This window comes from Nilaparvata lugens, chromosome 6, assembly GCF_014356525.2.
Source record: "Nilaparvata lugens isolate BPH chromosome 6, ASM1435652v1, whole genome shotgun sequence".
Lineage (NCBI taxonomy): Eukaryota > Metazoa > Arthropoda > Insecta > Hemiptera > Delphacidae > Nilaparvata > Nilaparvata lugens.
The window spans coordinates 43,113,992-43,132,357 of NC_052509.1; the positions used below are offsets into that span (position 1 = coordinate 43,113,992).

Here is an 18,366-nt window from a genome sequence, read left to right on the forward strand (position 1 = left end):
GGCTATTATAGATGGCTAGATTATTACATGATTTTCCAATGAAAACATGATAACTAACTATTACAAAGTTTTATACTGAATCTGCATTTTTTAAATTTCTTTATTTAATCGTTTGATGTATTTGTGGAGACAAAAAGTAACACCAAATGGTGTTAAAGAACAACTCGATTGAATTTATTCATTTAAATGGTGTTTATAACACGAAATAGTGTTACCTTCTGTTTCCATACGTGAGTAAATGAATAAATTCAATCGAGTTGTTGTTTGATGATAAGTTGAAAAGGAACTTGTTTTGTAATTTTTTGCTTTGCAGACAGAGAAGCTGGAAGAGAAGCAGTTGGAGGAGAAAGAGAAGAAGTCATTGTCGTCGGCCGGGAAGGTAGTGAACGGCGTGACGCCGGAGAAGTCGCCGAAGAAGAAGGAGGCCTCCTCGGCGCCAGCCGACGACGACAAGATCTGGTCGGCGCTGGGGGACTTCCTCGACCAGGTGCAGCCGGCCGATGACGAGGAGGCAGCTGGCACCCGCTACGACCGCTTCAAGGACAGCGACCAGCTCAGGGAGGGTGCCCACGAGGAGGAGGAAGAGGAGGAGGAGGTCGAGGACGAATGAAAAGGTATTTATTCAAGGTTTAACAGCCGAACACCATATATTCAACATGGAATTTGCAACAAAAAATGTTCAGTAAATTTTTCTTACATCGACCTTAGTTTTTGAGATATTATATCGATTTTTAATATTTCTGAAAAACGTCAATAACTAGAAATCCATCAGTCAAAAACTAATTCTAAGGATATGGTTGGAAATAGGAAGAAATCTTCAATTAGATTCATATAGTTTATTCCTTTGTTTGACGGTTTTGTACTTTTTATGACGCTCAGAATTGAGTGTATTAAAAGTAAAATGTAATGTAGCCTACAAAAAAGTACACTTGTCAAGTTATAAGTCAAATTTCGAACAGTTTGAACGTTATAAAAAGTTCAAAACCGTCAAAAAAGGAACAAATTGTTTGAGTCTTATTTGAAAAGTCTTCCTCTTTGCAACCATATAGTCGTTAGAATTAGAGTTTGACTTATAGTTTTTCAGTTATTGGAGTTTTCCAATAACATAAAAAAATCGATATATCTCGAAAACTAAGGTTGATATAAGACAATTTTACTGAACATATGTTGTTGCAAATTTCATGTTGAATCTTGTCTCAAATGTCTCAAATTTCATGTTGATGGTCTTCGGCTGTTACACCCTTTGTGGGACACTCTGTTTTCTAGTCTTATTCAGTTCTCAATCCTACCTAGAATGTGAGTTGTTGTTTGCGTACTGTTATTACTATCTACCTACGACTATGTTATAATTCAAATAACGGGCGTTTCAAGACGGATGAAATTTTGATCATTTCATAAGAAACTGAACACAAGGAATTTGAGCCGTTCAGTTCGTCGAATTTCACGGCATCACGACATGAACTAGCATGTTCAATTATGTTAGAAAGGTGAAAGATTAGGTTAGGAGGAAGCTTAGGCTATTGCTTTAAAATGACAATTATGCTGCTATTATTCAAAATATATCAATATCATTCGAATATATTATGATTCTGTATCCACTGGACTTTCTGAAAGCATTGGGAACTTGACAAACTGGAATCTCTAAAAACTGAGACCCTCCCAAATAGCTGATTCGAGATTAACTGAAATCTAAGATGAAATGAATGTCACCCATAAAATTGTGTATGCATCTATTGTTGTACTTGGTCAATCCTGAGATTAGATAAAATTAATATTTAAGACAAACGATTGTCTGATTCGCTCGCTTCGCTTGCCTCTTAACTTGTAGTTTAAAAACTGGTAAATAAAACAGTTGCATAAACTACTCTTTGAAGAGTCTCCCATATATGATGATTCAGTGATAATTGAGTACAATTTACTCAGTTTTCAAACATCCTAATTTCAAAGTAAGTATCATAGATACAGAATTTCTTTAGATAATAATTTCATAATATATAAACTCCTTTTTGTATATTATAGTGTATAAATGTGTAGTATCTCACAAGTTATTATTTATCATAATTTTTTACAGGTTGGATCATCTGTTAACTAATCATGGATGCTCTAGACATTTGCAATGATGACATTGGTTTAACAATATTTTATTTGTGTTCTGTGACTGTCTAAGATTTTATCTGATTTTTCCATTATGTTAGAAGACAAGAAATTTTATTCAATTACTATGTATTCAAATGGAATTATAAAAGCTTGTACTGTACTGTAGATTTAACTAGGCATTAAGTTGGTATCAATACAATTTTTTATCACGTGTCAAAAGAGAATCAGTTATTATTTATTACCTTCTGAAAACAGAATTAACCCAGTTTATTTCAATAGATCACCGAAACAATTAATATTCAACCTTGCTTCGCTTTGTACGATATTATCGATTTCCTTCCTCAATAACGTTTCAAATCGTGTAATACGTGTATTGTCACAGATGCTTTAAATGTTGGCACTGCACTATAGTCAATCGCACGAAAATAGTCCGATGGAAATTGGGACAGATGAATCCCCCCTCACCAATAAACGTTATCAATTCTTCAGGTGTATTATTAAAAATATTCTTTCTCATTTATAGTCGTTGATCAACTTTTCTTCTTTGTCTCTCCCCAGTATGCCTTTAGAGCGTTGGGGTAGCCTCAGTCCATTTCCTCCATGATTCCCTATCCAACGCCATTCTCTTCATCTCTGGAACAACAGTCTTCCCTTTTCTCCGTCCTATCTCCTCAATCCAATCCTCATATGAATACCTTGGACGTCCTACTGCTCTCCTTCCTTGCACTCTCACATTAACATACTGTTTTGTTTTGCAATTATCCCCCATTCGCTGTACATGTCCATACCGGCCCACCTGCCTCATTTCTATCCTTTCACTGACATCTCTCATGCTCACTTCTTCCCTTATTCTATACCTTCTTGTCTTTCCAACAGTGTTTCTATGGCACTTCATTTCTACTGTCCTTATCTTGTTTTCATACGTTGAACTCATCTGTTTCAATTTCCATCAGATTATTTTCGTGAGGTTGACTATAGTCAAAGCTTTTGTTGATAAGAATAATGGTGTACACATGAGTTTTTAAAACTACAGTCATCTTTGTTTGAGCAGCTAGGACAAACATAAAATTTATTCATGTAAATACTATTCCAGGAATACATTCAGGGTGTGTATACTGTATACATACAGAGAGGAGCGGTCTTTGGATGCAGATATTCATATGAGTATACCCTCCTAAGACCGCTGCAACTGGGAAAGCCTCACCTCTGTGTAACATATCCTTAAATTTATGGGTTAAATAACAACTCTTACTGTCTAGAATTTATTGTATCTTCTCTCACATAGTGAAATCACACGCACAAGTCATAGTCTTTCAAAAGCAACGTCAGCAAAATATAAAGGGCTTTCCAATGGAAAGTTGGTATGCGGGAGGATCAACAAAGAAGACCGACAAAAATAAGTTCAAATTTTATTTGTACAACTTAATAGCGTAAACATTTCACTCTTATGCAAACAGAAAACAAGATTCTTCAATATTATCAAAGATAACAATTGATTATCTAAAAATATAGCCTAGAACTGGATGAAATATGGATGAGTATAGAAATTAGAGTAAGGCTTATATATATAAATACAGAGATAGCTTTCAATTTGAACAATGGAGGGACTAGATTCACAAGAGATTTATAATACAATATTCGCTTTATAACATTCAACAAACTGTTCAATGAAAAAAGACACATATTTGTATGAAGAACAATTTTTAACTGAAAAATTGCTCTCTGAAATTCTTTCGAGGGAAACTTGAGAATATTATAAAGCATACTCGCGGATGCTTCCTATATGCTGATATCATTCAATATTATAAGATGATCATAAGTTATATTGGAATTCTTTACATTATAGAGTTAGAAATACACAAACTTATTCGTTCCTGAGTGTCTCAGAATCCAGAGTTTAAACAATGGGATGTTAAAAATAGAAAAACATAATAATAATGTTGAATTATCAGGAGGAATATTAAGAACAGCAATTGTAATATAATAATAGAAAAAAATTGAGTCTTTACTCTTAGAAAATTAAAGATGAATGTTTTCTTAATAAGTTGAAAAGGAGATGATACAGATGATAAATAGCTATTCAGTAGTATAAGTAAATTCATGCCAGTGATGATGAGGAAATCGTAGTTTATTGAACATATTACCCATTGATTTCTCCCAATAATTTTAAGTGATTTTAGTTTTGATGAAATAAATAAAAATAGTCATTAGGATAATTCATGCAAGTGATGTTTATTATTAAAAGGTGTAATTTAAAGCTATATAGAAGTGATAAAGGAAAGTGCTGCTCACTGAAAATAAATAAATGAATATACAATAATATTGAACTTATAGAAAATAAAATTATTTATGGCTAAAATAGGATAGCGTTCCTTTTACTCCAAATGGATATAGTACTGCGAAGTAAATTATTATCATTTGTTATGTTTAGAGTTTACCTTAATTTCGAGTCTTGAATGTTTATAAAACAGGCTAGTGATTTAGAAAACTGAATTTCCTATTTTAATCAACTCTAGAACAGTAAAACAAACATTACTTCGAATTTGAGTCAGATGAAACATATCAGTAAAACCTTGCTTTTAAATGTTGGAAATGAAACTGGAAAATGGAAGAAATAATCGAAGGAAGAGACAGAAGGCAGTTCCATGCTTTCTTATTCCATGGACCAGGATGTTCAAAGTACAGTAAACAAATATTATAATCAATAATATATTATTCGATAGAGTAAAACATCTAGAAATCTTGGAGCAATAGTCATTTTTTTAATTATTCTAGCTTTTGAAGGATTGAAATCAACTTTTAGCAAAAAAATTGTTGACAATATAAAGTATTTTTCATTCAACAACCAACCAGTTGAACATTTTACAGTTACAGTTATGTAACGACGATTTAGAAATACTTTTAATGCTTTCAAATTTATTCACATTTAATGCAATCAATCATTCGAAGACAATGAGACTTTAGCCCGGTTTCTCAGTCGTTCCATAAACTGTTTAACTTATCCATTCAATAACTTTATTGAATCCATAAATCTCTTTATAAACTATAATGCCGAAATCTAAATTTTTGGAATGAATCAAATTTTTAGTTGCAATCGAAAAATTAAGTGTAGGTCACCAGTATTTGAAAAATTAAACAGATACAAAGTTGCACTATTTTTAGCATTGCAAGCCCTTATATGGTTTCAGTCATTTCTTTTTTTGGAGAGATCAGCCAAAAGATGTCATTACCGTAGGAAATAACCTACCTTACAACAATCAGCATGGAATAAACAACCAAGATTTGGTTGTCGTTTATCGTTACCATAACATCAAACTTATCATAAGTTTGTTTACGAAAGTGGCAGGTTTGGGATCATGCCATTTTGCCAGATTCATTGAACAGATGAATCGTTACATAGCTGTGGATTCTATAAATGTGTTCAAGAAACCAATAAAAATTTATTGAATACATAAAATCAATACATTGAATCAATAGCTATAATAGCGTTGTTTATTGAACGACCGAGAAATCAGGCATGTCTCATAATTCATCCTGGTATTGGAAATATTGAAATAATAAATTCCTCCATCAATAATAATATTGAAGGCAAGAGTTTTATGCATTTTATTACATTTTCATTGAATAACTGAACACTTGTATGAGTCCACTGAGATAGATTTCGAGGTTCTTCCAAAAAACTAGCGGATGCAATTTGTTTTTAGAAAAAATAGAGCATTAGCACGTTTTTCATGTCAATTGGGGTTATACACTTTGTGGAAAAAGAAATGATTCTACACCAGAAAAGATGAAAAAAAAACAGAATTAGAAATAAAGATAGCTTTCTTATCAACAGACAACAATAATCTAGACACATATTCCCACCTAGATCTGAATGAGATCACAAAATGTACAGGGCAATTACGTTAGTTACTAACTAGTTTAGTTGAAAAACGAGAAATTTGTAATTAAATTACATAAACTATCTATTATATAATTTACTTGAAACATTTCAAACAACCGACCTCTCTCATCACTGTATCAACAATTCAATAATCCGGTATGTAATTTTATTATCCAACGAATCAACTTTAAAATTATACAAAGAAGCCGTTTCTCCTTAGAGTAAGTACCTTGAAAATACATGGGAACGAGATGGAATGTGTATGAATAAGAAAAGTATGACTACATTTATATACGATTAGCACACTTTTTAATCGAGCACAAGCTCTAAGTTTACTTGATGATAAATTTACAATTTAAAAAAATCTTGATACAATGTAAGTAGTTCTCTTCAATTGAAGTACTACAAAATTCTATTTTTGATACCTAGTCAAAAGTTACTTAAATCGATATACTTGAAAACCGATTTTATAAAAGTGATTTATAGAAAAAGTATTTCAAGAACATTCAACACTACCTTGCCAAATAATCTGAATAATCACTGTTTTCTTAAGATTAGGATTCATTCTCCATAAATTAAATTACGCAAGAAATCTGTTTCTTCATCATTCCACCTGATTTTCAAATTAGATTTATGCAAGAGACATTTGTAAGGATTGGATTAGAATAGATTTAATATTTTTCACATATTTATAGATTTCATTTTTATTAAATGTGTTTCATTGGATAGATTTTGTTCTTTCACCTACAAATTGTATTTTGTTCGTGAACAGTTGATGGTGATGAAAGTGGAAATGATGAACGTTCTTTAAATTAAAACTTGGAAAAATTGAAAAAGATTTGAAGTTTAGTTATTTATAGTAACCAAAACCAAAAGGCAACATTAGAATTTTTATCACAATAGAAAATTATTTTAATTAAATACTTATTGCATTGAAAAATTCGTTGGCGTAATATTTTGGATTACGGTAATCTCCAAGTTTTGAAATATGTTATTAAGTAGTCATCTTCATGAATTCACATAAAAAATACTAATAATATTCCAATTCTGAAATTTGCATTCTGCCTTTCAGCAGCAGATTATTTATTGAATCTAATTTTCCCTGAAGTTACCTAAACCTCAATATCCTCTTAATAACAATGAACGAAGCTTAGCGTTCTTCAACGGGTTTGCCATGGTCACAGAAGAACTTATCATTATTTTGCAATTAGTTTACATCTAGAACGTTATCACAATGATTGTAAGTAATTACAATTAGAACTTACACTTACAACAACAATAAATAGTATACTACTATTATCAATGATTGGTACAAAAAACAAATTTCAGGCTAGGAAATGAGAAATGGCTTTGGTTTATAAGCGATCAGTACATTACACGTGATTAGTCGACTAATCGTTTCCTATATAATTTGGTTTTCCGTAACAATCATTATACCATTCTCCTCAGAACTGCAACGTTTTACAAAAGTTTATTACATGACAATAGAATTTTCTGTCGCTACAATTAAAAAGCAGTCTTAGCATAACTCTCAGACAGTCGAAAACAATGGAGGCTTCACAAAAATTTGTCTTTCACAGAAATGACTCAGCGAGAAAGTAGATGATCAGCAGCGATTTACTCAAAGCAGTGCCATGTTTTCAACTAATGGCGAGAGAGGACTCATTCCATCATGCTTCTTGTTTCTTTCCATTTCGTAATGGATTTCCATTGACAGACCTGAGGAGCACAAATAAATAAGCATTAAGAAAAGGAAAATTTGATAAATTGAGAAAATACACTAGAATACGCAACTACTTTACACTTAGTTCCAACAGTTGACCCGCTACAATAACTTTCAGTTATGTACTTTCAAAATCACTTTCTAGCGGTTCGCCTTCGGAACATCCCTTCATCTTCCATTCCATTACCAACGCACGTTTCAGGGATTTGAAAAATACTTCTCAAAGTAATGTAATTTGAATAGCAAACAATCTGACAATACTCTCATAGTGATTCAATTTGAATAGCAAACATCTAATCATTATACTTTTCATTATTTATTTTGAAAGATTACATTAATTTTAATAATCTTCAAGCCTGATAATATAGTGAAACAAACATGAGATACAAAATTTTATTCAAACAATGATTGGAGATTAATAACAGATTTTTGAATCAGTATTTTTAACACATTACTGTAACAGTCAAAAGATAAACATCCAATTTAAAACTCAATCGAAAATTAGGTAATGTATACTTATTATAATATTCGAACGCAGATTTTTCAACATTTAATTAATCATGAAATATATAAATTTGCATGATGTAACTAAAACGCGTTGAGATTAATATCAGTATAGTACATTAGTATCACTACAATTGACTGAGAAATACTACATGAACTCTCAACAGGATGCTTTAAACAACACAGTGGATGTGTAGCAGCTGCAGGTTTCGGAACTTTTCTAAACAGAAGTGCGCGTGCATGTTGATTTTCACACAGATTTTCTTGTGCAAACATTACGTGGAGTACTAAATAAACAGTACAATAAATAGTTAATACAATGGCAAAAAATATATTTGGACACAATATACATTGAGGGATAAAAAGAGAAGTAACAGGGAGCACTGACGTTTTAATTTACTTTTTCATATTTAGATCTAATCATTAATAGAGATACGGTTGAAACTGGTTTATTCTAAATAATTGTGAACTTTTATAGGAAAATGATAGTGAAGTTTAATGAGTTTGATAAATAATTACAATCCAAATTGGCCATTAAGTTGCTACATTTTCGTTATGAGTAAACCACTCTTACATGTTTTCATTAACTGCATTACGTTGACAAGAATCAGGAATCGAATTTCAGAATAAAATAAAGTGCTTCTGCTAGATTTTATTAAAATACACGCACAATGAAAATAAGGTACAAAATAACAACATTATGTGATGGTGGTATTCAACAGTGTATTAAACGATATTTTCTCTCCCAAAATGTTTACCTGTGACTATTTAGGCAGTGCTAATCTCTTTATTTTCATTAGGAGTTTCAGCACCATTTTCACCTTATAAAGTATAAACATCATTACTCACAGTCTAATAAAATAGTGTATTATACAAACTCAATGAGGAAACGACATAAAAATTCAAAAAATATATTAAAATATTATGACATCGCTCTCGCCATAACACAAAAATAAAATTGTATAAACTCTATAAAAACAAATAAGGAACATCAATATATATTTTATAACTTTGTTGTAGTTAAGACACTGTGTATATAATTTATAATTTGTTCCAAACATTCTGAAGATATACACTTCTCACTATAACTCACTTCTGAGTTCTAAATTTGGACTGTCCTGGACAAAAGACGTTTTTGATTCTTTACGTGGTCACACTACCATAACCAATACCATGAACAGTAAAACCATGGTTGATTATAATGATAGAACAAAAAAAGTATAAGGACACACAATTATACATAAAAATTAAATACATAACTATCAATCTACAAGTTTCTGTACAAACCGATGATAATTAATTAATAGATACAAATGGCTACTTTACATTACTCTTGTCTATATAATCTGATACACATAAACTGTGCAATTTTGAAAGCAATCATTTACAGCATTTAAAACTTCTAATGCCAATAAAAGTATTTTTTAGAATCTAAACTATTTCGAGGGCACCATAAAGACTAAAGTAATTTAATATTAATATTACACTTCATTAATAAAGTTTTTATTTAATAAACTGAAACCAATTCATCCCTCTGAATTGAAATTTCAGGTTTTTATTGTATTCGATCAATATCAATAATATCTATGATTGAAATATTATTTATTCATTTGTAAAACATTATTGAAATATTCACTTGAACAAATTAAAGTAGTAGTAATAGTAGTATTGGCTATTGGGACATCATCATCATCAATACATTCATCAATAACGGTAATATTTGGGAATAGAAATAGTATATTTCGCACCTAGGGCCGAAAATGAGACTTTTCCGGCTCGAAATCAGGTTTCAAGTCCGAGGACTAGAAAAGATTGAGAGCCGGAAAAATTTTTTTGCCCATGGTGCGAACGTTATTTTTCGCCACACAGAAAAATAATCAATATAATTATATATATATATATTATATATATATATATATATATATATATATAATATATATATATATAATAATAATAATATACTCGCTTCATTAGCGAGCTATACAGAGTGAAAGTTTTCGCCCGGAATTCAGTTCCTCTGGTGAAAACACCGATGCTGAATTGTTTGGGGACTAGTTTTTGAAAAACTTATGCTGGATTCATATGGAAAAATATCTGAAAAATTGAATAAAACTAGTCTGGAAACTGTAGTGTGAGTAGTTTTTGAGAAAAAAGTTGAAATATGCAAAAAATCTAAATAGAAAAACACAGATTTCTACGTTTGATGCCCAATAACTTACTATAATGACCAGTAAACAAATAATTTGTCGTAATAAAAATTGTAGAGAATTTAATTCTGGAAAGAATCATGTAAGCAGTGTAAACTAAATTTAAATAAAAGTTGAATAAAATGTATTCTTATGTAGTACATTACACCACAAAAATTTGCTGTTTTAGGAGAAGAGAACTAATAACTCATAGCATAGAGAAACAATAGCGTAAGTAGATATCCCATGGTATAGGGAATTTATGTCGCAACTTTTACTGTTATCTCAAGCCGATTACTGTCAATTATTGTCAATTTTTACTGTTTTGTTGGGGTGATGGTGTATGAACGGCACAATTTGAGAGACTACCAGCGTCACACAGCTGCATAGGAAAGAACTATGTGAACTATCGGCTTATTTGTAACCATTTCACTTTGCTTTTGTGTTAAGTGTTAACTTTTTTAAAAATGACAGGTAATTTTAGACATTATTCATACTCCAAATTAGCTGACATGCATTTAATGTTTAGAATGGGACACTGTAATAGTACTGAAGCAAGACGGTTTTTATCAAGAGAACTTTCCTAACCGAGTATGTCCAAGTTCAAGGTTTTTTGCCACAAACAGGTTCTTTGATATCCAAAGAGCACATTTATGCAGGCAGACCCCGATCTACTGTGACTGTTGAGTTAGAAGAACAAGTTCTTAATGAAATTTATGAACATCCAGAGAAGAGCACAAGAGAATTGTCAGTGCAGTTTAATGTCAATCAATCTATTATTTGGAGGATACTAAAAGAGCAACAATTACATCCATGTACCACCTCCAGAAAGTTCATACTCTATTGCCACGAGATTGTATTCCCCGTGCTGGTATTTGCCGATGGTTTCTAGAAAAACTTTTTAACCCAAACTTTACAAGAACAGCTATCATTAACGTCAACAACCAACATATTTGGGCAGATGAGAATCCTCATGCCATCAATCCTAATCGTCCACAACATCAGTTTTCAGTAAACATTTGGGCAGGAATCATAGGAGATCATCTACTTCTGTTTGAGCTTCCTCCAAGGCTTAATGGCATAATCTACTTAAACTTTTTGAGAGAGGAGCTATTTATCATACTTGAAGATGTACCTCTTCAGTTGCGCCAAAACATTTGGTTTATGCATGATGGAGCTCCAGCACACTTCAGTGTTGCTGTTCGTGAACACCTGAATCTCAGCTTTCGAAATCAATGGATAGGCCGAGGTGGGCCAGTACCATGGCCAGCTAGGTCACCAGACTTAAATCCTTTGGATTTTTATCTTTGGGGACACTCGAAAACCTTAGTATACAATACTCCGATTGATACCATTGAAGAACTCCGATTAAGGATTTTGAACGGAATAGAAATGATAGAGCAGACTCCTGGAATATTTGAACGGGTCTGACAATCGATGAGAAGACGTCTGAAAATTTTCATTCAGAACAACGGAGGTCACTTTAAACATCATCTTTAGTCTTTTGGTATAAGTTTAATGTCATTTAGATATGTTACTTTCATATAAAAATGAAACTTTTCATAAAAAACCGAACATTTCAAACCGAATAGTTCTCTCCTCATTAAAAAGCAAATTTTTGTAGTGTAATTTACTACATAAGAATACTTTTTTTCAACTTTTATTTAAATTAAGTTTACAAAGCTTAGATAATTCTTTTCAGAATTAAATTCTCTACAATTTTTATTGCGACAAATTATTTCTCTACTGGTCATTTAAAAAAGTTATTGGGCATCAAACGTAGAAGTCTGTGTTTTTCTACTTAGATTTTTTGCATATTTCAACTTTTTTCTCAAAAACTACTCACACTACAGCTTCCAGACTAGTTTTATTCAATTTTTCAGATATTTTTCCATATGAATCCAGCATAAGTTTAACAAAAACTAGTCCCCAAACAATTCAGCATCGGTGTATTTCACCAGAGGAACTGAATTCCGGGCGAAAACTTTCACCCTGTATAGCTCGCTAATGAAGCGTTTATGGATATATGTTTATGAGAACTTTTTTTATTATTTTTACCTCTACTATCACGTATTAAATTATTTTACCATAATTAAGAATCACCCTGTATATCTTATCCGTATTTCATTCATCCAAATAAAATTATAGTATCTTATTGTAGAATACTATATTCAATTCTAGAAGCATAAACTGATTCCGTGGCATAAACTATTGTAAAAACGTTCAGCACCAAGGAGAATACAGTATTGCCCAAGTAGTTCCAAAATTATCCACCAGGTTTTGTGATAAACGCAGTACTATGAGGTTAGAGGTTAGATTCTATTATACTCTGAAAATTGAATTTAAATAGTTTATAATATCTTATTTGTATTTCATTCATCCAAAAAAAATGATAGTATCTTATTGCAAAATACTTTATTCAATTCTAGTTGCATAAACTGATTTCGTTTCATAAACTATTTTGTAAAAACGTACACATCAAAATCATCAAATCAGAATCAGCTGACTTCAAGGTTATTTTACAGCCCTAGAGCCGCAAAAATTTTACCGGCCTGGACAGAAAACAATCACTTTCGGCCTCCATATCACTGCTTGTGAAAGAAACATGGGACTCCACTCACATGCAGGATAGTACTGAAGGCGCATTGAAAGTGTTTGTCACTATAATGAATAAGCACGTGAAAGAATGTAAGAAAGCTTAGAACGAAGAAAGAAGAAAATCAAGCCATGGATATCAGTGGGAATAATAACATCAATAAGGAGAAGAGATAAACTTCACAAACAATGTAGAAATAATACATCAAATTTGCAACTACACCAATATTACAGGAAATTCAGAAACCTATTAACTAGAGTTATAGAAGAAGCGAAAAAACAATATTTTTCCCACATGTTTGGAAACTTAAGGAGATGCAAAGCAGACATGGAAGGTGATACGTGGAATAACTGAAGTTCAGAGACCAAGAACATAAATCAAAAAACTGGATGTACAAGGAAGAGAATTGAAACTGGGAGAGAATGATGAAGACATTGCAAAAGGTTTCAACGAATTTTTCAAAAATATTGGATCTGAACTGGCACAAAATATATTAAACAATCAACAACCTGCAGACAAACCCACAGTTACAAACACTAGAGTATGTGAGACAATATTTTTTACACCTGTAGATGAAGAAGAAATGATAAAAATAATTAGCAGTCTCAAATCAGACAGCACACCAGGCCCAGATAACTTCAGACCAGAACTCTTCAAACAGAACAGTAAAGCTTTGCAGATGACACAGTTCTCTTGTTTCCAGGACCAACGTGGCCAATAGCATGGAGTAAAGCTGAAACTGGATTACAGAAAATTTCACATTGGCTAAATCAGAATCTGCTCACTCTTAACTATGACAAGACCCACTTTCTAACTTTCTCAGCTACACAACGTGGACAGCCCACAGAAAACCTTCTAACAGTCAACTTTTCCAACACCACGGCATTCACTATCCACAGAAAACCAACAATAAAATATCTCGGCATTATACTAGATTCTTTTCTACGCTGGGATCATCATGTAGATTGCCTCTGCAAGAAGTCAAGAAAAATAATATTCAAGTTCAAAATGCTGAGAACAATTATAGACGAGAAGTGCATGAAGATGGTCTACTATTCCTTAGTTCAGTCTTTGCTTACCTATGGAATTGTAGGATGGGGAGGAACAAACTACGTTCACCTCGACCCCCTTATAAAAGTGCAAAAACTAATAATTAAAATAATCAAGCAGAAGCCACCTCGTTATCCGTCAGACAAGCTCTACAATGAGTTTGGTGTGATGGACGCAAGACAACTCTACTCCCTAGAAATTATTTGCAGACTGCACAAGAACCCAGAAAGCTTTCAAACAAAAACCACTGTCATAACACAAGAAATAGAAGCCTACTTATCACGAACGTGGCTAGGAAGGCAACATACCAACGACACTTCAACCACCTAGCACCAAAACTCCACAATTTACTTCCTGTACACATCAAGATAATAGAAAACTCAAGAAAGTTTAAATGCGCCGTTAAAAACTGAATCACAACAACTGCAGGACATAATATAGAAAACATAGTTTCGAACAATATGTGAGCTCACTTACCCAATGTATTTGCACCCCCACTCTAAATTTAATTGTATTACTAGTACACCTGCTCTAGAACGGTTTCCCATAGTTGAGTAGGTTAATTTCCGAAAAATTGCAATTTATTTTCTATTTGTAGTAAATTTCATATATTGTATTTTTGAATATTATGTACATTTTATTGATAATATTGTTTCTTTGAATATTAATGGAAATTAAATTTATTTGTATTGTACTGTATATGACGCACGAAAACCAGCTCATTACATCCAGGTGGGGTGAAATAGTATATTTCGCACCTAGGGCCGAAAATGAGACTTTTCCGTCGGTTTTCAAGTCCGAGGCCGTAAGCCGAGGACTAGAAAAGATTGAGAGCCAGAAAAACATTTTTGCCCGTGGTGCAAACGCTATTTTTCGCCACACAGAAAAATAAACAATATATATGAGAATAATTGTCTATTAAGGACTTCCGAAAGCAAAAGTGGAAGGTCATAGCTCTAGCAAATCTGAGGTAATCTGAATATCAGGAAATTGTCCAAGTATTTTATTTTTTATTCTGATTTCTCTAAATAACCCAAAAGATTAAGTTCAATTATGTGGGAGGTTGAGTTTATACTTTTTTATTCTTTCAAATGACAATAAGATCATAATTATTATTATAAATGCTTCAACTATTATTGAATAATAAACACAAATGATGAAAAGTTTTCGATCAGCTGTTTTAGCACACTTGAAATTTGGCCAAACTGAATGTCAACGTCAACAATGCTTGTTGTTGACTTCAGAAGTTTAGGTTAGAAGTTATATCCTACTCTGAGAATCGAATTTGAATAGTTTATAATATATATTATCTGTATTTCATTCATCCAAATAAAATGATAGTACGTTATTGTAGAATACTTTATTCAATTCTAGAAGCATAAACTGATTCCTTTTCATAAACTATTTGTGAAAACATTCAGCACCACGGATATTGCCCAAGTAGTTCCAAAATTATCCACCAGGTTTTGTGATAAACGCAGTAGTATGAGGTTTGAGGTTAGATTCTATTATACTCTGAAAATTGAATTTGAATAGTTTATATTATCTTATTTGTATTTCATTCGTCCAAATAAAATTATAGTATCTTATTGCAAAATACTTTTCATCCTCTCAAAAAGTTTTGACAGTATAATAGATAAAAAAATGTCACTGTAACTGGGAATCGACAGTCGGCACGGGTTTGATGAAACTTTGAGAATAAAACTATGGATTTGAAAGTAATCGAGGTATTTCAATTTGTGGCAAATTAATAATTCTTCTAATCACCTGATTGCCGTCTAGTGCTTGTTCGCAGATTCGATCCCACGGACACTCCATCAGGTATGAATGCGGCGACAAGTAGAGCACATATCACTAGCAAAGCCCCAAACACAAACGGTGGTCCAGGTATAAGCTGCAACAAAATTACTTAAACTAGAATACAAATCATCAATGGAGTGTTAAATATCAATAAAAAAACGTTATTTCAGTTTGATTTTACGTGTAATATTGATATAATATAACAAGAAAGTAGAATGGTTTCAGTTAAACCAAATCTCTCACTTTGAATAAATAGTTCATGCCATCTAAAAATATTCACACATGACATTTGATTATGAGAAGAAAATGCAAGAAGCGTAGAAAAAATCATTCATGCAGTGAGTGCATGTCTCAAGCTCAATGATTATGTGTATATTTCAATAGTTGTAATGCTTCTACAACTTAATTCTGCTCAACGTGTATTTTTTCTTCAATTTTGAGCTAATTTATTGTTTACTTTTTTACATAATTATTATGTTTGAATGTTTCCATCAACAATACACGAAAAAATGATTTTATGTTTAATTTCTGTAAAAATAGTGATATTGCTTTAGTTGATGAATGTAAGTAATATTGTGGGGCAAATCTGTATTTGACACAGTATTCGTAGTCTATATTCATTATGTATGTAATGATAGTGTATCAATATACTCAATATTCTTGACTTGTGAATTTGAAAGGGAAACACAAGAAATTAATTGAAGCAAGGATTAAATTGTGCAATAACAACAAGAAATACTAATTTTCAATGCAAAATTATTAACTAGATCTAACTCAACTTCATTCTAACAAGTGAGTAATTCATAGCCTTGAAAATGAGGGTGACACTAACACAACATTCTGAATATGTATGATAATGGAACAAAACAAGCTGGTTTAGTTATATTTTTTAGGATATAATCAGGAAAAATAGATAGGAAGAAACCATTTTTATTTTATTATAGGCTGCAAAAAAGCACATGGTAGTTCTAACAATAACTACATTGCCAGAATCATCAAAGAGGTTTCACTGTAATATTATTTTTTATAAATTAACATAAAAATAAAGAAAAATGCATTTTTTTACTTCATTTAAGGTTGAAGAAAATAAATTCATAAAATGTAGCCAACTTCATAGGATAGTTCATCATTTGAATTAAAGTTTAATATATTTTTGATATAACGAACTATTTATGAAAAACCGAAATTTTAGAGGCTAGAATGTAATTACTGCATGATACTCTGATCAAATTCAGCAGACTCCATTTTAAGAAGCATCTAGGCAAAAATATACGGAGCTCAGAATGAAAAATTATTAATTTGACTGCATTAACTTATACGATCAGAAATGTGATTCAATGTGCAACTGAACAACCAGTTTAGAAACAGTTAGAGAGAATGGTTTTCCTACTAGATGATGTGAGATGAATCGAAAGTGCTGAAATATACAAGTATTGAAATTTCTACATACAGAGGCTTATAACACGTATAATAATTATTACCTGTCTTACTACACCCCAGTCAGGCTCCTGTTTGCAAAAATAACAAAGTTTGATAGAGCCTGATAAATAATAATTATAAAAAATACAATTTTTCGTTAATATAGGGGTTATAGAATCAATAGAAAAAAAACTATTATTATTCTATTCAAATGATTCGTTTTCTAGGAAAAGTTTTTCACAATTTAAATGTGAGATTAGATATAGCTACTCAGTGGTAGTTTTGAAATTACTTATGTTAACAAAGAAAATATGAGTTAAACTAGTACTGAATAAAATCATCACTCTATAAAGGTAGAGAATTTATCTAAAAGTTTACTACAAATATCCAATATTGTAGACTGCCCTTTAGTAGTTTTCCAATAACAGTAATGAAAGACCTAGTAGTTTTTTAATAATTGAAAAAAATCAACGAATAATTGATTTATTGGCGGCTTCAAAAAGTTATTGTTAGAAATCGATTATCGTAAAAATTCATACGTACACCTGAAATCTCGAGCACGTAGGTTAGTACTTCTATCCCATTTATTGAGCCATGTATTTCAATGAATCTGTATCTCCTCTAATCTATCAATTTGACTCAGTCTTCAGATGGGGCAATTCGACTCAGTCCGATGGTAGCAAGCATTCAGAAGACACACCAGTGTTTAATGTTAAGTCGGACTAAGACCACAAACTCAAGTTTTGTCGAAAATTTGTCAAACTCTTTAAATAAGGATGATACGATTATAATTATTCCAGAATTAATTCAATTGAAGTACTCAATTGCAATGGTACATTCAATTGTGTATTTTTATTAAATAACGAGGACCGAGCTTTGCTCTGGAGTACAAAGACATAAAAAATTTATCACGAAAGAAGAAATTATAATAAAATTCACACAGAAATGTTCTATCTAATCACAGTAAATTGAGATTAATTCACAGGGGAATGCAAAAATTTCCCTCACAAAGGCCCAGTTGCACAAAAACCGGTTAAATTTTAATCCTGATTAACTTCACGTGAACCAAATCAGAGAAAACCATTTCAAAAAAAAAATGGATCTACTG

At 31.7% G+C, this 18,366-nt stretch overlaps 2 protein-coding genes across 3 annotated transcripts in view; one reads left to right on the forward strand and one right to left on the reverse strand.

Moving 5' to 3' along the window:
• The window catches only part of LOC111049202 (zinc finger protein on ecdysone puffs), a 46,065-nt gene extending 43,749 nt beyond the window's left edge, over positions 1-2,316 (forward strand). For both annotated transcript variants that reach the window (XM_022335220.2, XM_022335222.2), the window contains 2 exons: positions 314-614; positions 2,072-2,316. In XM_022335220.2, the coding sequence (XP_022190912.1) occupies positions 314-610 (297 nt within the window). In that variant the 3' untranslated portion in view covers positions 611-614; positions 2,072-2,316. The remainder of the gene's footprint in view (positions 1-313; positions 615-2,071) is intronic.
• Positions 2,317-3,493: 1,177 nt separating this feature from the next.
• Positions 3,494-18,366, reverse strand: part of LOC111049201 (hippocampus abundant transcript 1 protein) — a 47,567-nt gene continuing 32,694 nt past the window's right edge. Inside the window, 3 exon segments of the mRNA XM_039430843.1 lie at positions 3,494-7,699; positions 15,807-15,933; positions 17,321-17,347. Coding sequence (XP_039286777.1) covers positions 7,602-7,699; positions 15,807-15,933; positions 17,321-17,347 — 252 coding nt within the window. The 3' untranslated portion in view covers positions 3,494-7,601.